Source organism: Ptychodera flava, chromosome 15 (genome assembly GCF_041260155.1).
Source record: "Ptychodera flava strain L36383 chromosome 15, AS_Pfla_20210202, whole genome shotgun sequence".
Lineage (NCBI taxonomy): Eukaryota > Metazoa > Hemichordata > Enteropneusta > Ptychoderidae > Ptychodera > Ptychodera flava.
The window spans coordinates 39,470,006-39,491,455 of NC_091942.1; the positions used below are offsets into that span (position 1 = coordinate 39,470,006).

General features: G+C 37.1%; 1 protein-coding gene across 2 annotated transcripts in view; it reads right to left on the minus strand.

The window, feature by feature from the left end:
* Positions 1-21,450, minus strand: part of LOC139152165 (serine/threonine-protein phosphatase PP1-alpha-like) — a 118,945-nt gene that overhangs the window by 53,298 nt on the left and 44,197 nt on the right. Inside the window, exons 7-8 of one of the 2 annotated variants that reach the window (XM_070725285.1) lie at positions 7,386-7,529; positions 4,675-6,257 (exon numbers count right to left, since the gene is read on the minus strand). The exons of the other annotated variant lie outside the window; for it this stretch is intronic. Of the exons in view, the coding sequence (XP_070581386.1) occupies positions 6,219-6,257; positions 7,386-7,529 (183 nt within the window). The 3' untranslated portion in view covers positions 4,675-6,218. Of the gene's footprint in view, positions 1-4,674; positions 6,258-7,385; positions 7,530-21,450 lie in introns of those variants that run through there. 2 annotated transcript variants of the gene reach the window in all.

Sequence of the window (21,450 nt, forward strand, 5' to 3'; positions counted from 1 at the left end):
CGCTGATTGGCTAATGAGAGGGGGAAAATATTATGGTATAGCGTCTAGCGACGTCTCCAATTTTGGAGCTGACCCGGACTGCCAACAGACAGTCTGAAAGGAGGGTACTTCATTTGCATGCATAATTAGGGATTTAGTTCAAATTCGAACAGCGCCCTCTAGCCAGTGAGTGACGGTTATGGCATTTTCGCCAGAATTTTATCCGCAGATATCTCAGCCTTCGTTTAGCATCCGTCCTGTTTCAAGTTAGCGGCTGAATTGTACTCTTAGTTGGTTTTCGCCGATGAATTTTTGTGGGGTTTTATCGATTCGTTTTTTGCGTTAGCCTTATTTTCATGGTTTTCGAGCGACCGAAAATGCCGATTACTAAACACTGCCGCAAAAGCATATCCAAAGTCAAATTTCCATGAGAAGTAGGGAGGAGACGTATCTTGAGTACGTCCATACGATCTGAAAAAATCTCAGTGGCTTAAGCCTCCGTTTTTGAAACACGTCTCGTTGAAGTTGACTATGCAGCGCCGTTCATGTGTTAAATCTAACATGGCGACCTACAGCGCAGCGTGAGTGTACACGTAGACTCTTTCAGCTCTTTCTCGGTCCTCACCAGCTAACTTGGCAGATTTTTTCGGTTCTATTTATGTTTTCAATGATTGCACGATTGTGACGAGGAAGCCAGACTGCAAGCTTGTGTTACCTCACTGGCCAACACAATCTGCCTGGCTGGCTTCTCGGTAAAGTCGTGGACAGCGCAAATGGAAAAAAAACCCACTACGGTGACACCGCGATAGAAGGGCTACGTCTATCACTGTATGCGGCCGTACACTTAGTATAGTGGAAGACACCCGGTACTGACTAGCAGTGCTGTTTCGTTTATGAGTGATTTTTTCCGTTTTCGCATTCTAGTAGCTAGCAATATACAAAAACTGTAGGAAATAACATCGGCCGCAAAAAATCTCCGTGGATAAATACGGCTACCCTGTATCCCGCACACGAGTACGTGAATATACATACAGCAAAAAACAGGATGGTTGGACAGTCTCATATACATTACGTTTACGTTTTTGTATGTCCCCACATTGTAGATAAAAAGAGCCGACTCATTTGAGTAAAATACTAATCATGTAACACTCCACTCCACTGTTTATCCTTGTGTGTCTATAAAAACAGATTGGCTTCAGTAGGTATACATTGTTTTATGGTTTGTTTAGCCAGAGTGCTGTCCTAATTAACTTCAGTCTCTACTATCAACTCACTCAGTAATTTAGCAATTCCCTTGTGTGTTAAGTCCAGACACTCAAATGAGTCGGTTCTTTTTATCTACAATGTTATCTACAAAACTTGTGTGCCACGTACAAAAAAGTAAACGTAATGTATATGAGACTGTCCAACCATCCTGTGTTTTGGTAGTAGATGCGGCTAGAATGATAGCCGGTGAACAGCTGCGCGCTGCGGCCGTCCCTGCTAGCATTGCCGGCAACGGTGCGTGCTCGAATTAGACATGGCACATTTTATAACTCATGTAGGCCCTAGCAAAAAATTTGTTTTTTTTTAAAGTATTGATGGTCATAATGTGACATTAATTATATACTTCATTTATATATTACATCAGTGACCCGATTATAGGAGTAAACTTTGAAAAAATGAAAGATTAATCGTGTAACGCCCGCGCCGTGTGAACGACAAGTGGTTTGGTCGCAGTAAACAGCGTGGAGTGTACGTAGCGTGACGGGTGTTCGTATACTCATAGACCTTCGAGATCTACGTATACAGCGATATGGTAACTGCATGCCAACATTCAACACTGCCGCAAATACATGTCCATGGTCGCACGGTCATGAAAATTTCACCAAATGTTGATAATAGTTAAATGAATATTATCTGAAATTTTCGGCTTGGCTTAAGACCTCTAAGGTCATTATCGAGCTGTTTTACGAAAAAGGTGAAGTTTACTTCCGCATTTGGCGGGTCGACCTCGCCACCCACTTTGTAGCGATTTAAATAAAATCTTCTCAACTTTTGTGAGTTAACCCTAGGAAAACAGATCATTAGTATGTATGCTACAACTGAAAGCAAAAATTATAGTTCTAGCTATTGTACGTTTTGCTTCACGTCGATATTTAAAGCCCGCCCTTTCGCCGCATTTTATCCCTCACTGCAGTGGCGGTCAGCGTACAAAAACGAGGCTCTACAACACGAACTTTTATGCAAATTTCATAGGCTCCTTTCAGACTGAGATAGCTGCGTTTCCACAGCTACAGCTGAAGCAGTGGAGAAATACAAGAAGATTCAACTTTATATCATGTAACTTTATATCCATATTTATATATAAAACGATGATGAAGCAAATATTGAATAAGGGAAAGTTCTGACACATTTCCACAAAGCTATCCAGGATCACGGTCCCTCCACATTGTGTCGTCGTTGTCTGTCGTTTGTTGACACATAGACAGTCGAGGGGGTTATGGTTGACAGTTATAATTTTCAACACTTCTGAACAGTTATAATTTTCAATACTTCTGTGTCATTTCTGATCATAAATTCAACACTTGACTCGTTCCTGTATGAATAATTCGCATCATCCTCTGCATAATTCATTCTTCAACACAATTTAGCTGTGGCACCTCCACTCTCTCAAAACAATTTATGGCACCTTCAAGAACCAGAAAACGGTGTAGCAAAGAGTGTTGTTTGTTATGATAAAATTTCAAATACTACATTCATGAATGAATACAACTGAATGCAGGCAAAAATAAGTAGATATCAATAATCATTGATACCAGAAATAAACCAGTGTATCCAGAAATACCAAGTGTACAAATATAGTGTGAAATAAGTTTGGCATCTACTTGAATTTTTAGGGGTGTCTAGAAATAAATATTGAATAAGCATCGATCATTTATTGCTTGGTATGTTTTTCACAATACAGAATGAATGAATGGAAGTAAGGTGACATTTTAGTATGATTTAGTGTAGCTGTAAATATCATGTTGCGGTTTCGGGCCACAGTTTGAAATGGATAACCCAGGTGAAAATCGGCAAGACTAAGATCTCCATAAATGACCCTATTTCAAACGTTGTCCCTCAGCTACAACATCATGACACATTAGACACAAGATGTCAGGGAACAACAATTTGATTTATTTGATCATTTTTTCCTTCCTCCCCTGGACAATTAAATAAAGATCACCATGGAAGGGATTGAGAGATCATTTTGAAATCCCCAACTCTTGCTGTATATCAAAAACAAAATAACTGTAAAAATAACTTATCATGTCATTGTCTCCAATCAAATTCTGTAAAACATTTTTCCTCTATGATTTTTGTGTGAATATGCAACTTTGTGGTCATCTTGCTGTATGTTTCAGGCGAGGCAACCACTTGTAATGTGTCAATGTGCGTCAAAGATCAAGCTGACAAAAACAGGAAAACGTGAACATTATTCTTGAGTCACGAAGTCAAAATTGCAGAATCTGATGTGAATGGGGTGGGGTGGGGGTGTGCTCTAACATATCCACTTCTCAATTATTTTGGTAGCGCATAAAGCTCATACACAATATAATCGATAACTATTTCATTCAGCAGGGTTCTGCGAAGCAACTTGTACTATTAAAACATTAAGGGGTGGACCATTTGATATCCTGGGGGGGGGGTCTGGAAGATTTAAAAAAAATTTTCCCAGCAGATACAAGGGAAAAAAAATTCTGCCTCAGATGACTTATGAAAAAAAAAACTGGCACGCTAATGTGGAAGACAAAAAAAATCTATCACATCAGCTAGAACCTTTTGGGATGTAACTTTCCCATTTCCGTGCACTCTTCTTATCTTTCTTGGCTTTTCCACATGCCTAAAATGCATCAAATGCATTGTGCTAGCCATGATTTTCATCATACAATTTCATTTTACGGCGTGCCCTTCGGGTGCGTAACTTTAATAATGAATAAGACATATTTTTCAGAGCCTCATTCTAGTGCAAAACTTTAATATATCAGACATACGTATATCTGTGATATATGTATGTTTAAAATTTTTTGGCGTGCCCTTGACGTCATGCTAATACTGAATTCTCATAGATGTCAGATTTTCCTGTCTCAAATTTTCACTCATTTTCGTTCATATGACTCTGAAAATGATTGGAAAGAAAGAGTTATCCTGAAAGAGTTATCCTGAAATATTGAGGTACTCGCCAATATTTTGCAAAATTAAATGAGAAAAAATGCTACGAAAATGTCGACAGGCTTACACAATTTGACTGTTTTCAGCAGAGGCATGTGATCCATCTGCAGATTGTGCAATAGGCCCATATCACGTGAGGCCATGAAGGGATATCGAGGCAATGCAGTACCAAACACACCTTAGCGCACACAGAGCGAGCAAACACAAAGTGAGTACCCCTACAACGTCAGCTCAGTAGTCTGTAATAGATCGCAGTCAACTATGGAACCTTGGTGAAAGGTTTAACACTGTGGCTAAGTCCCTTTTGATTTTTGTCAAAGCTCAAAATCGTTCTTCTACACCTCAACCTGAACCATGAACACCCCCACTAGTTTATGATTTGACCCATCATAATGGCATGACGTCATGGATCTTGACAGATGGAAGTAGACGTTGACAGGACTCATACTGGTTTTCAATTCTAATGCCTTTTCTGTCTATAAATAGACGAGAAGATAAAAATTCTGAAAATTGTACATAGACAAATTTTATTGAGTCTTAATAATCAGAAAATACTGAAAGTTCCCATGTTCAATATTGTACTAGTTTCCAGATTTGTAAATATTCTAAACTTCCCCAGAAAGCTGAACATCAAACTAGTATTTTAATGTCAAATGCAGTTTCTTGTACTCCAAAAAGCATATTGAGATGACAGTATTCATCTCATACACTCAACCTTTACAAATGTAAAGTGAATTGTTATTATTAACAAGTGATTTCTGATCTAGACTAAAAGTCAAATTTAAACAAGGATTACAGTGGATTCAACATGTATAGACCCTGTGTTCATAAGCTAACAAACCTGAACCTTTTCTGACCAGAGGTTTCAGAGATGGTGTTGACAGGTGGTGATGTAAGGCAAACAATTTATCTGTCTGATGCAATGTCTGACAAAAAATTCAGTGGCATGTCAGAGCATCTGACCAGTAAGTTTCAAGTTTTCCAGGTTTTTACCAATTTTCACATTGTAAGGCTTGCATATTATTTTGAATTGCTTAAGTTCTTCATTACATAGTTATAAATATGCATTAAGTTTTTTTGTATCGTATACAAACAATAAACAGAGTGGACTTTTAGTTTTTGCACAGTGACACATACAAACATACATACCTATATTCAAATGTGCCAATAAATACAAGGGAGATCTTTGAGATGTTGAGTCTGCGATTGTAATACACCTAAAACAAAATAAGAACTTAAAATTCTATAAAATTACAAATACAAATTTTATGCTGATTTGAAATTAGTCTGATTGGCTTCAGGAGCACTTCAATCAAATACAGAAGCAATATGGGACCATAGAGTTTGAAAAGTAAATTGCATTCTAACTTGACAGATAGTGGCTCGGAGTTGGTGGCTGGCAATTCACCATTAGATGAAATTCCTTGATATTGATAGTTTGCAAGAAATTAAAGATCTATTATTGGTCTTTTTAAGATGACCACGCTACTGAATATAGAAATAATAAATATGTGATAAACTGTAGTTTTGTCTTACATTCACTGATGAAATTTTAAATGGCAAGCATAACAATTTACAGCAATTATATCTTCAGTACTGTGATATACCTTTACCAGCTATTGTTCAGACAATTGTCTAGTCAATGAATGATGGATTATAATTAAAAAAATACATTTTAACTATGTAATAAAAATACACAATACTTTTACTTTTTCTAATTTTAATTTTTCAGTTAGAAATGGAATGTTATACACCCAACACTTCTTCATTTAAAATTCTACAAAAATGAAACTTTGCCATAAAAATGCATGAAAATATTTTTTGAAAGAAAGAGAAAGTTGCAACAAACTTCAAACAGAGAGTGACACTCTGTTCCAGTCATAGATGACGACAATATTAAGGAATATCTAGACATTGAAAGTATATTAAATATACAACAATAAATGATGGTAAATTTTTCAGGAAAATCTCAGTTAACTGCAGCAGAACAGAAACATGATGACACTTTCTTTGAAACCCTTTGTAGGAGATGTACTTTCAGCTGCTTACTTCTTTTTATTTTCAAGGAGTCTTCTATTATCTGGCTGTAATAGAAAAACAAAAATGTTGATGACAGCAAAAATGAGATGCATAGGATTTGTTCACACATAATGTAATATCTTGACTGCCTGCGTCAATATAATTGACATATTTTATATCACCATAAGTAGCTGCAACCTTGTTCTTAAAAAGGTATGGAAATCAATCCCAGGGCCTAGGAGTGGCACATGTAAAACAGTGTGTATCTTTGTGTCAGAGGCGGAATAAACTATAAGTGTATCTATTCATCCAGGAAATCTTAATCCAGACAGCTATGTGTGTACGCACATAGAGCCAGTCAACGTTCGGGGCACAAAAAACAACATGAGGAACAAACAGGCAGTGGTTTTGAACAAATCAATGTACCCGGTACTTCACCGATGTCTGTAACTCCATACATGAAAATATTCGTAGCTTGATGCAATTTGAACTTAGCTCGTAACAAGGGACAGAGGAAAGCCCATGGAACTACAACTATAACAGCCACTCATGTAGTTGGCTTCTTTTTCCGTCTAATTTCAAAATTTCCAAAGAATTTAACTCTTCTCTGACTGGATCAAATTTTCTGAAATTTTCACATTATGTTCTTGAAATGATGTATAAAAAAAAAACTATTTTGTTTGGCAATAAAGTTGTTACATTTGAATAAGAGGCATTTTAAGTTTGTTTATCATGATTTAAATCACTTTTATTTTGACCCATGCCATTTTAGAATGCGGATAGATAATGCAAAATGAAATAGTAATTTTTTTTACATATAATCTTCTTTTAAGTGAAATATTTTATTTCAGAAAATATTATCAAGTTTTTGACTGGAATTACTCTTTATCATTAATACCAAAATTGAGGTTTTTCAACCCAGATATATACACTTACTTCATCCTTCGAGTAAACTACTGCTACCATACTAAACTTTAGAGTCTCTGCATTTTGAAAATATATATATAGAATGAGAGGGTTTCCTTGTCATCTTTGATAAGAAATATTTTTTGAAAAATTGTAATGGCAACATGCAGCTCCACCTTAATAGAGGGTCTTCTCCTTCGTATATTGGAAGCACATGCATATGAAGATCATTCATGTAAACAGCAGTAATGTCATATTAAATGCACAATAATCCCTTTTATACTTACTGGTAAGATTGTAAAGGAACATGTCAGATCCTCAGACACAGTCATTACTCCACCTGCATTGTCAAATTCCCCACAATAGTTTGGGGCACTGAACAGAGTAACCAATTTTCTCTTCTGAAAGAATTGGTATCCATCTTCAACAACCTAATAATGAATGATTATTAAAGATAATAACATAACATGAGACATATTTACTGAATAATAAGTCATCGTTGATGACAAAGTCCCCATTTGTTAATGGGTACTTTGATTACAAGTCCTTGGAGACGAAGGATAGAGTCCTGTTCATTAATTCAGTCTGTGATGAACAAATCATCGTTGATGACACAGTCCCAACTTGTTACAAGTCCATGGAGAGGATAGAGTCCTGTTCATTAATTGTGTTTGTGAAAAAGAATGGGTTCCATAGTGTTGGAAAGGTAAAACCAATGTGGGCTGCCACCCTAATTACAAAAGGTCATTAAGTAAGTCAAGCAGTAAGTAATCAAAAGGATTACAGCACTGTAAGATCAACATCTGTACCAAGTTTCATCAAATTTGATGAAGTATTTCTGGACATATCACTCTAATTAGGAAAGTTCATTGAATATGAAAATTAAAAATCAATTTATAACATGAAACTGCTCAGTGTCTTCATTCAAATGTTAAAGCAATGTGATCTCAAGATCTGTACTAAGTTTCATGAAATTTGATGGCCCATTTATTGAAATATCAGCCTAATTATGAAAATTCATTAAATGTGTGAAACAGCTGTCAATTTACATTGTACTACTATATATCTTTGCATGCCATAACACTGCTGGATGATTAACATCTGTACAACATTTCATCAAATTTGATGCAGCATATCATACAAATTATGAAAGTTAATCAAATATGCAAATTAGCAATCAATTGACATGATACTGCTTAATGGTCTTAATACAGTATTGCAGTATTAAGAGATCAACATGTGTACCACGTTTCATTAAACTTAATACAATTCTTCTGGAGATAGGCCGTTAATTAGGAATGTGCATTCATTATGCAAATGAGACATTAATTTGTATGACACTTGTAAGCATCTTTGTACCCTATTATGAGACTGTGTGCTAAAGATCTATACCAAGTTTCATCAAGACATATCACCCTAATAACAAAAATTCATCAAATATGTAAAGTAGCAATTAATTGATACAATACTGATAGATCTCATTGTGTGCTATCAGAGCTGTGTGTGATGAAATCTTTAACATTTTCACTGCGGGAGGGCGCATTCTGTGCGAACGGCTAGACTGCGAGAGGCGTGTAAACACACCAAGAACATACGCGTTTATATACATTCGATATACGTTGGCTTTGTCTGATCTACATCATGTTTGTTGACTATTTCCTCAAGCCTAGTGTAGCGTACGAGGTAGAGGTCAAACCTAAATGAGCATGTGCGCCAAATTTGTAAACAAATGCCACCATACTCGGTCATTTGTCCGCTGTGATTTGTTAAAGGATTGTGTGATAGGTTGTTGTTTTTATGTCAGAGGGTATTTAAAAATGGCGACGCAGGCAGTTTAACACCGACCAAGCCCTTGAACATGTTTTTCTAGACATTAATAGTGGAATTGTCATTGATCGTGAAACTGAACTCGACGGAGATAGCGGAGGTCAACTTTCAAATTACAACTCTAATACCGAACTTGAATATATTCCCGAACCAGTTGAGCAAAGACCCTTTTGCCATGTTCCAGGCAATCATTGTCACTGATCTTGCATATGATGTCTGTGAATGTATAGCGACTAAACCTGAGTTGAAAATAAACTGTAAAAATGTTCCGTTTTTTGTCGGAGACAACATATGTTTCAAAATGTGTTCCCTCTAGGACCATTTGCCCCCTCTTTGCATATGTCACGAAAGTGTCGATCATTATTATTCAAATTTATCACACGGTCAAAGCGATGCTTTGAGAATTCAAAAACTCCCGTCCAGTGTATGCAAATGGCTGCATCATCAGTAATCCCTCTATTGTGTGCCCATGGTCCTGAAGTTCCTGTTAAATGCTTTACACCACAGTTAGATAGCTGTCAGATCAGTATCTGCAGCTCATATCATCAAATTTGGTGCAGTTATTTTTGAGTTATATGACAAATTACACAAAATTGGAGATTTCATTATAATAATATCATTTACTAGTTCATCTGTAGGACCCTGTATATCAAATTCCAAAGCTATCAGAAGAGTAGTGTTCTAAATTTTTAAGATTTCATCAGAAATTCAATATATTACTTTGTTCATCTGTAGAAACATGTATACCAAATTTCAAAGCTATCAGACTAGTACTTTTTGAGAAACACATTTATTGACCAAAAATGACAAAAAATGCCTTAATAATAATAATAATAATAATAATAATAATAACCAGATATGAACTGAATGTGCTCACGTGTTTTACAACAGATTCATTAATAGTAGTACGCTTCACAGTACAAAGACTAAAAAATTTTAGCATTTACTCAACAGAACACATTGACCTACTAATGTGACCCCTGAATGAAGGAATGACTTTGAGTTTGACAAATTACAAACTCAGTTATCAAGCATTGAAATTGACTGCTGATGACTCGATCGACATGTATTGACATTTGTCAGACACTACTGGACGCATGAAATAATACAGTATGACATGAATTACTGCATACTTTTTGACTGTAATAAAGTTGTGTAAAATAATTGTACCTTTGACCAGTCTCATACTAAAGTGACAAACAACGGGCAAGATGCTACGCAACATTTGCAGACCTCAGGATAATCACTAACCAAAACACAAGCGACCTAATCAGGGGTTTCATTAAGTTTTGAAGTAGGGGGCCAGAATGGAAAAGTAGGCGGCTTGCAGCTGCCATGACCACAAAGCGGTCGTCGTCGGGGAGGGTCCGGGAGGGGGTGTTCCCCCTCCCGGTCGAAGGCCGGAAACCCTGAAAAATGAGCTAAAATCCACTTTTTACAGCCCACAGTCACCTGAATTTCTAGTATTTTCAGGAGCATTGTCAGCAGTGTTCCAGGGCAATAAGTGTTCATATCATAAAAGCCATTTTCATGGGAGATTAGGCCTAAATATGATAATTCATAATTCAAAATGATAAAATGTGGTAATGTTGACGATATTTTGAACAATTAAACTGAAGTCTTTAGAGCCTCTATGCTTTTAGGAGGTAAACTATAATAATTCACTATTATTAATGATATAAATTTGATATGTAGATGATATTATACAGTGTTACATCTAGACAGGGGATAGGGGATTCCCCCTCTGTTGAAATGTTGGCACCCCAATTAATTTGTCAAGGGGGACCACTCCCCCATCCCCAATGAAATGGTGCCAGTCACACCTTAAAGGTACAAGTAGAACACATGAACTAGTGAAATGCCCTCAAAATTTTCTGGTAAAGGGGGAAAATCCCCCTTGTTGATGCCATCCTGGATGAACACTCATTTTTTAAGCACAGTAAATGAAAAACTTTTCATTAATTATAATGTTATGCTTTAAATTAAGAGCCCTCATGTTTGGTATAAAAATCTGTAGATGAAGAACTTTTATACCACTCGGGAGGCAAAAAGGATGATTTATATAACAATTATGATAAAAAAAACAATCATAACCATATTTCGCAAACAGAAACAAATACCCTCAAGGTTATTTGACTATAGGGTATGTAAAGTAAGAAAATTGATATAGGATATGAAAATTTGTACGTTCAGAAGCTCACATTTGGTATCCACATGACGATCGGTTTTGAAGTGAATTTAGAGGTCTGATCACATTTCAACCTCTCTGGGTGGATTCTTATTTGCATGGATAGACCGAAAAGTAGTACATATCATACGTCCAGCTGGTTATATACCTTCAATTTACGCCTACCGCAGTGCAACGCACGTCGGCTAACTAAAATTCGAACTGTAATCGGGACTTTTTTCGTGAGAAAAAAATCAGGTCATTGCCTTCGAAAACAATTTAAATCCACGTAATTATCTTTCTCTTGTTTCTCGGCGCACTTCAAAACCGAAGATCGTACAGCGAAGCTTGACCTTGCGATCGCTTCCGTCTTCACTTGTTCATCGACCATTTTGAGTCGAGGCGAACGACGGCTGACAGGTGTAGTATGCACATTTTCATTGGCGTATATAAAGGTCACCACATAGAAATCAGCAATTCAGATAGCCAATAGAATCATCTGTTGCAATTCCGATTTTTATTGAGGCAGTTTACGCAAGACCGTGCTGCATCGTAGTACAAGGCGATCGTAGTAGCCGCTCGTCTTCTAATATTTGTTTACATAAAAGCCGTTGAAAAGTTTGATTAAACAGCTTGTGAAACTTGTCCGTATCATTTCAGATGGTAAAAATATTTTAGCTATAAAAGAGTTCAAATTTTCTGAAAAAGTAGCCGGCAAAATCGTGAGAGTAACCGGTCAATTTCGCAGGCTGCCGGCTCTTAATGAAACCCCTGGACCTAATGGCCGATATAGTTCCCCTGTGTTTATGTAGAGAATAACTATTTTTTACACATGTTGATGAACGATAAGGAACGGAACTGAATTTCCATCAGCTATTCCGCGATCTGTGATTGATCATGATATTGGATCTGAACCGGGGAAAGCAGGTATCGTAAATGTTTGTTGTTGAATGCTCCAAATGGTTAATACACAGTAGAAGTTGCTCTTACTTTGAACATTTTTTCTGCGACGAAACAACTGGGTCATTTTATAAGTCTGTGTTAGAATTCAGTTTTCAAAAATAGCAAAGGCCTCTTGGCATTTGCTGTCAAGACAAGCAGAATATTTGACATTTTAGTATGAACGTCATTTTTTTTCATTAACATGCAAAAATAAATATTTGTCTGCATTTTCCGTAAGAATGATGAAAATAATACCTGCTAATGTTACATTGCATACTTGAAAGTCACACTAATTTATATGAATTTATGGTTCAGACTTCAAGCTGAAACAACAACCACACATGCAACATTAAAATTGGTCCAAATTTCAGGCAGCGGTATCTGATGTTGTACGTGCAATTATTTAGTGAGGCATCATCTTTGATGACACAGACCCCCAGTTTTTCATCTAGGATGCTACACCAAGGGGGACTGGTCCCCCTCTGCAGGAATTTTTGAGGGGGATTTTAAAATTTTGGGGGGGATACAACTGAAACATATAATCACGACTTTACACATTAGTTTTAATGTTGCAGTGATGTCACTTGTGATACACATACTACAAGCCATAAATCACTTGCTTATACAATCCAAGTTGCTGGCTGCAAACACCATCCTCTATAAGATTTTTTCAAAAGTCAACAAATTGGAGTATCTCTGTTGTGAATGTATGTAGAGCTTAGACGAGTGGCGGGCGGCTCATTAATATTCATAAGCATTAATATTCCAGGAAAAATACCTGGTAGTAGCTTATTTTGTATGCTACAATATTCTGTATGTTTGTTCGTACATATTCTGTATGTTTGCTTTCTTGTGGCTTAAAAGTACATTCAAACATAATAACAACAGCTAGCCATTTCCACTGCGCATGTACCTTCAAGGGAATTTTTTCATTTTTAACTGAACTGTGTGTACTTACACAAAGCAAGAAAAAATCTTTAGTAGTTATAAAGGAATGTTTTTCTATCTTCTGAAAAAAATAATATACTTGTTTGTCACGTTTTTACTGTGCTTATATCATCCCTAACCACTGTAGAGTTTGGATCAAGATTGCCCTATACAAACCAGTTAGCTGTATTTTTCTAGTGACCTAGCTGGTCTTGTAGTCTTGTGCGCAGACTCAGTAGAGTTTAAACGAACAACTTAGGAGGTCAGATTAGTCTGTATGCCGTGTTTGAATGTGGAGTTTCTCGATGTCAGATTCGCTCCAATTGCTTTTTTGTCAGTCATTTTACAGTGGGAAAATAACAAAAAGAAAGGTTGGTTGTCACCAACAGATAACTTTAGGGTTTATTTGGCAGAAAAACAAGTCAATTTTTGTTCACTGAATTCAATAACCGGGCCCATTGACACTACAGTTTGCTTGTGTCATTGCATGCAATCCCGTCAAAGTGCCAATGCCATGCCATTCACTGAACTGAACACGTTTCTGTAACAGAAAAGTCCAATTTCCGTGTCAATTTTTGCTACCAGAATTATTTTCATAGTGTTATGGACATTCATACTATGCACAAAAACTTCAGTTTGTCTCCTTTTCTCGATTGTACAGAGATAATGAGACACAAAACCTTATATAGCTAGGGCAATGAACTTTTGTGAACGTAACTCTCAATAGGCTGAAAGGCTTTCATATGCAAAATCAGTGTACGGAAAGTACAAAAAGTATCAAAATCGAACTAAAATTAGCCCCTTTCATGTAAATGTTCTTGCTACACTATACAATGCCTGTTGCCAAAGTATTAACAGGTGCCGATAACGGGTAATATCGAAGTGTGACACCCATGATATTTGATATGCCATTCCAGCCAGCTCGCTCAGTGCAGTGCGCGATGGGTCGCCCCTTCTACGTACAATTGGCGGCGCGCAGCACACCAAAGGGGGGGAATCGCGCAATCGTGCAGCCTAGATGAAAGACTGGACCCCACTTGTTAATTGGTACTTTAATTACAAGTCCTTGGAGAGGATAGAGCCCTCTTCATTAATTAGGTCTCTGATTAAAAATACTGCGATACAGATGGGTCGAGAATGAGTTCCATAGTGGTGAAAACATAAAACCACTGAATACTGCCATCCTAATTCCTAAAGGTCATTAAATGAGTCAATTAGTAATTAATGGACAGGATGTTGCCAAACATTTTTGCATCTTATCATAATACTGACAGATTATCACATATTTCATAAAGTTTGATGCAGTGCTTCTGGACATTCACCCTAAAATCAAAACTTCATCATGTAAATGCACATTAGTATTTGTAAACGATACCACTAAGTGTCATTGAATGTATTTACAACACTACGAGATCAACATCTGTACCACGTTTCATCAAATTTGATGCAGTATTTGTGGACATATCACTTTAATTAGGAAAGCTCATTACATACGGTATATAAATGCAATTACAAATTAATTACCATGACACTCATAAATATCTTTATTCACTGTTAAAGCAATATGAGCTTAACATCTGTACCAAGTTTCATGAAATTTGATGCGATATTTCTTGACATATCAGTCTAATTACGAAAATTCAATAACTGACATGATACTGCTACATGTCATGAAACAAATTGATGTGTGTATGTATGACATAGGTCAATGTCCTTGTACCAAATTTGAATAATATTGGTGGAAATATGTCCCAGTTATGGTTTTGTTCATGTAAAAAAGTAACAAAATGGCCAACAGGCAGCCATTTTGCATTGGATTGTGAAACCAATAGACATGCATCCTTATGACATATGTCAATGTCATTGTACCAACTTCGAATAAAATCGGTCGATACATGTCTGACTTATGGCTCCGGACATGAAAACATAGGGCCAATGTCCCTGGAGCTACTATAGACATGGATACAAAACTAAGTATTTCCTGACTGTATGATATCTCATTAAGCTCATCCTAGGGATCTGTATACCAAATATTAAAGCTGTCTGACAAGCGGTTTTGAAAAAAGCGACCTAACAGTCCACTAGAGCTCTGCTGTGTATGTAGAGAATAACTTTTTGTGACACATGTGATGATGATGAAGGTGGATATCTTTGATAGCTCATTTCAGGATGGCCTGACCAAAAAAGGCAAAGTTAGCTGCAAAAATACAAAACTGAAGATTTCATCATAATTTCAACATATTAAATTAAGATAAACCCTCGGAACCTGTATACCAAACATCAAAGCTATCAGATGAGTAACATTTGAGAAACAAAGATTTTGACCAAAAATGGCAAAAATTGACCCAGAAATACAAATATTGAAGACCTTATCAAATTTCAATATCTTACACAAAGACAACACATTGGAACCTGTACACCAAATATCAAAGGTATCAGACAATTAGTTTAAAAACAATTTTTTTGACCAAAAATGGCAAAAATTGACCCAAAAATCCAAAATTGCAGATTACAAAATTGCAGATTTCATCAAAATTTCAATATATCACATTTAGTTTATCTGTAGGAACCTGTATTCCAAATTTCAAAGCTATCGAACCCATAATTTTTGAAAAACACATTTTTTGACCAAAATGGCAAAAATTGGCCAAAAATTGTAAATTGTAGATTTCATCATAGTTTGACTATTTTGCTCATACCTATAAAACTGGATACAAATATCAAAGCTGTCAGATGAGTAGTTTTGATGGAACAAATATGCACAATGTCCATGTACCAACTTGAATAAAATTGGTTGAGACTTGCTAGAGTTATGGCTCTCGACATAAAAAAAAACATAACAAAATGTCACCAAGTGGCCATATTGGATCATATTGTGAAACAAATCAACATACATATATGTATAACATAAGTCAATGTTCTTGTACCAACTTTGAATAAAATCGCTTGATACATGTCTGAGTTATTGTTCCTGACATGAAGAAATCGTAAAAAAATGGTCGCCATGTAGCCACATTCAATCTTATAAAAAAATACCGCAATTATACGGTGTCGCTCAAATTTGATCAGAATTGGTACATACCAGTATGGGTACCAAAGATCAACAATAAATGTTGTTTCTATCTGTTCAGTGCAGGAAAATTCTACGTTGATGTTATGACAATGATTTCTGCACAGTACAACCAGAAAAACAACAAGAAATATTTAAACCAGAAAAACAAGAATGACAAAAGTAATTAAGGTCTGAAACTTTAGGTACTGGAGGTCAACTTTAGCAACATGCATAGCAGAAAGGCAGCTAGCCCCTTACTGCCTTAGTTTGACCATAGACGGTCTTCCTCCCCTCTACTGACGGTCTTCCTCCCCTCTACTGTCTATGGTTTGAGCAGGTCTGTTAATATGTAACAGTTCATAAACATGATGCCGTATGTTGTGGGTTCGAATCCGATTGAAAACTATCCGTATAAACAATGACAGGAAGTGACTCAAGTCAGGGGAGTAAGCCTGTTTCAAGCCTGTTTCAGAATTTCGCTTTTTCTTACCTCATTTGCACATTTTTGACACTGATGTGTTCATTTGAACAAATTCACATCTCAACCCCTACATCTACCTGTACACCAAATACTGAGACGGTAGCTTTGGCGGTATGGGAGCCTGTGTGTGTGACGGACATACATCCGCACAAACCCACAAATATACAGACGCCACTTAGACTCATCATATAAGCTCTTTTGGTATTTATATATAAAATCAAACACGAGCTAAAAACAAATCAATCTGCATATGCATGACATAGGTCAATGTCCTTGTACCAACTTTGAATAAAATTGGTTGAGATGTGCCTGAGTTATGGCACGCACGGACATGACCGAACCTAGAAGTACCCCCAGACAGTGTCTGTGGGGACTAAATACTGAAAAAATTAGCCCCTAGGTGCACTTGTACACCAAAAACCAAGACAGTAGGTGCTGCGATTTAGTTTTTGATCTTAAGGTAGCTTTCCGCCTTTGCGACGACCTATTTTCAAACGTGAATTTTGCCATCAAGATGTGTACTTTTACCCAAGTATTATATATCACCTGAAAGCTATTTCTATGAATTTTTTTGTTTTATCAAGAAAATTAGTGTGCGATGAATTTTTTTGAAGATCTTAGTGAAAATGTAAAGAACATGGGTGGTCTCACGTAAAAAAGTTTAAGTCTGAGCGGAGAGGGGCTATTGTTTAGGTGTTAACGGGCAATTGGTCTTCAGAATACTGGCTACAAAACTGTGTCTCAGATTTTTGAAAAAGGCCTTAGTTTTTTCACATCGTTGAGGCAAAGTTTATCCACCGATTAGTCTAACAATGCCGCCTAATTAAGCAGCAATAACTCGACTTTAAAAATCTTCATAAAGAAACTGAGACACGGTTTTGGAGACAACCTACTTGACAAATGTCTGTGAAAATCTGGTGAACTTCCGTTCACGCGTTAAACTCTTTTGAACATGCTGCAATGTGACACAATGCCGAACTGCGAAAAAGGCGATTTCGTAAATTGGTTCGTGTTTTTCCTTTTGAATGGCGACTAACAATGTACTCAACCGACAAAATACTAAAACCAGATAGTGAAATCAAAGTGTTCAACTTCAACAGTATATTCACTCGTTGAAATCAGTGTCAACAGTCGAAATGAGGCTAAAAAGGGTGAATTTTGGGAGCGTTGTACTCTTTTTAGAGCGCAATCTACACAGTAGCTGATGAGTAAATAAACTTGGGGAGTGCCAGGGAAGGGAGTATGCATAATCTGTTCACTGATTAGTTGTAAGGTTTAAATAGAGTATTAACTGTTCGACCAAAACTGTCGGAACTGCTACGGCATCTCGATGCCGTCTACACGAGCGCTTGGACTAATTACCTCCATGACGAACGTACACTACAATGTAACTTTATGGCAGCATTCGATTCGTCCTCGGAAATGACTCACGGCTGCGGAATGAAAGCGAGCCCGACGAGTGATATAGGGAAAACAATATTGGCTGACAACAAAAATATCTGCGTTTGTATGTGGATGTACATTTGCGGTGTCTGTGATCATGGAGATAAAAAAGAACACCTCCATGCTGTGATTCATTACGGTTAGAGTAACCGAGGATTCAGTGAGCAGCCATTTTTTAGATCTTCTTGCGCCTTGCAAACCGATTAACACTAATCAAACTACGAGCATTTCTGAGACAATAGTTCGTCCTCACTCTGTACAGCATTTCTGTGGGTGAAGACCGTTTCTGGAGTCATTTATGCTAAAATGAACCAATCGCCTGTCGGCGGCATAAAAGTCAAAGGAGAGAAGTTGAGAAAACATGAACATAGAGAAAAGTATGTCATTTCATCAAGCGCAAGTTGCATGCGATAGACCGCTCGTCAAGCGTCATACGTCACAGATAGATAACTCTCTGCTGTCGTTCGTATCTAACATGTCAGTACCATCGATTCCAGGCCAATATGATATCAGACCCGTCTTCATTACATGTAAATCTCAGGATTAGGATGGTGTTTTGCACTGTATTCAAGTAGTTAGCCCGTAAGCGTCTCATTCAATGGTTTACCGACCAATGATGACATGTTGATGAAAACTCAGGGCGATTACGTTATTACGTTGTGACGGTCAAATTCATATTGAAATGTGTCTTCGGTCCTGCAGCATTTTGGCTACTGCCATGATAACTGATAACAATGTTGTCGTGTCCATTCCCATAAAATCATTTGATTCACATTTGTCCGGTGTACGATGAATATTTGTTAGTCGACGTATTTTTTTACCTTGTCAAGGTCGGTTTCTCATTTAGTGGTAGGGTGGTTGCATTGTACGATTATTGGGTAATAGCGCGGTCCGGAAACGAAATGGAACAAGGAAAAACGGGACCGCGGGATTGAAACGACTTCGACATTATCAGTTCACTGCCATTGTGCCAAAACGTCTGCAAACCAAAGCAGCTATTGTTTTGTGTCGTGTGATTTCTGCATCGCTACGTATTTTGCCTTGGGAAATTTGCTGTCGCTGCCTTGAAGCCCATGCAATTTGTTTCCACCTTGTATTTTCTAATCCCAAGTAGTTCCAGAGCTGCATTTTATGATATTTCATTTTTATTCATAAATTGTTCAACTTACTTAGTATTCTCATCGAACGGACAATGTCGGGTTTCTAGACCTTTCGGCGCAAAGTCGTTTCGGCAGCACAATTTCCAACCCCAAGACGTTTAGGCAACGCGACCAAAGACGCTTGTTACAAATCAAAACACTGAGAAGTATAGTGTCGGCATTCACATGCTTTAAAGTTTGTGAGAACATGGTGAAAAACCGTGAGCAAAAGAGTTTCATATCATTTTCAATAGCAAAAGCCGCCAACACTGTCAAAGTTTGAAAAGCGGCGCCTAAACGGCATTGTAAAAGTCATACTGGTCAGGGCGCAAAGGTCACGCTTATGAATATGATTCGTCTGTCAGTTACAAATAAGTTTGAAGGGAAAACAAGTCATCGTTGATGACACAGTCCCCACTTGTTAATGGGTACTTTGATTACAGGTCCTCAGAGAGAATAGAGTCCTCTTCATTAGGTCTGTGATAAAAATACTTTTGAATAAATTCACTTGATACATGTCTGAGTTGTAGTTCAGAACATGAAAAAATTGTAATAAAATAGCCACATGGTGGCCATATTGGATCGTATCACAAAACAAATCAATGTGCATATGTATGACAATGTCCTTGTACCAACTTTGATTAAAGGCAGAGCCTTCCTTTAAAAGGACTCCTAGGTATGGCGGCGTTCACTGTGTAAGTGGACACCAAACAGGCAGCACACCGGCACACGCTTCAGAAAATGCCACTTTTTAGTTTTCCCCGGCCGCAAAAAACAGACAGACTGCCAAGCGGTCACCGCGAAGTTGCTGCCGATTGAACTCTGTGGTTATATTCAAAGTCTAACGCGAGCAGAAGACAATTTTTTTAGGAAATTCGAGCGTTTCTGGTGGGGAATCAATGGCTGTTGGTGATTTGAACCAACCGTCAATCAAAAGCTTGCATAAGCTCTGTTTGCAGGATTAGCAAAATGTGACAAAAGGTTGAGATCAGTTTGTGTAATCAATGTTACAGAAATCAAACATCGTACTGGCTAAGTGTTTGACTGGGAGGAGAACTCCACTAATGCGAGAACCTGGGATTGAAAAGTGCGGCTTTAAAATCGGTTGAGATATGCCTGAGTTATGGCTTTGTACATGAAAAAATCATAACAAAATGGCCGCACAGCAGCCATATTGGATCGTATCACAAAACAAATTAACGTGCATATGTATGACATTGGTCAATCTCCTTGTACCTACTTTGAATAAAATCGGTTGAGATATACCTGAGTTATGGTTCTGGACATGAAAAAATGTAATAAAATGGCCACACGGCGGCCATATTGGATCGTATCACAAAACAAATTAACGTGCATATGTATGACATTGGTCAATCTCCTTGTACCAACTTTGAATAAATTCGCTTGATACATGTCAGAGTTATGGTTCTGGACATGAAAAAATGTAATAAAATGGCCACACGGCGGCCATATTGGATCGTATCACAAAACAAATTGACGTGCATATGTATGACATAGGTCAATGTCCTTGTACCAAGTTTGAATAAAATTGGTTGAGATATGCCTGAGTTATGGCTCTGTACATGAAAAAATCGTAACAAAATGGCCGCACAGCGGCCATACTGGATCGTATCACAAAACAAATTGATGTGCATAGCTATGACATTGGTCAATGTCCTTGTACCAACTTTGAATAAAATCGGTTGAGATATGCCTGAGTTATGGCTCTGTACAAGAAACATAGGGCCAAAGTCCCTGAAGCTACTATAGACATGGATACAAAATTAAGTATTTCCTGACTGTATGAAATTATCTCACTAAGGTCATCCTAGGGACATGTAAACCAAATATTAAAGCTGTCTGACCAGCGGTTTTCATCTCGCGGTTTTGAAAAACAAGCGACTCAACAGTTGACAGAGCTCTGCTGTGTATGTAGAGAATAACCTTTTGTGACACATGTATTGATGAAGAAGGTGGATATCTTTGATGACTCATTTCAGGATGGCCTGACCAAAATTGGAAAAAAATTCCGTAAAAATACAGATTTGCATATTTCATGAGACTATATTAGTCTATAATAGCAAATAAACGAGAGTTAATTACATTCTCATTAACGTAAACAAGACTTGCTCAAATCAAGATTTACATCATAATAAAACAGCATATCTGTCAGGTTATAAAGAATCTTGAGCTGGTTATCTTTTAATATCAGTATTTTCATTATATTAACCAAGCACATTTTAACTTTCAAATTAACATTGTAAGTAAGTTCTGTTGAATAAGTTGAGACTGTACGTACTCAGAGAAAGCACACTGAAGAGACAAATGTTTGTAACTTAAGAAGTTCAAGGTCATCAAAAGCATTATAAGGAAT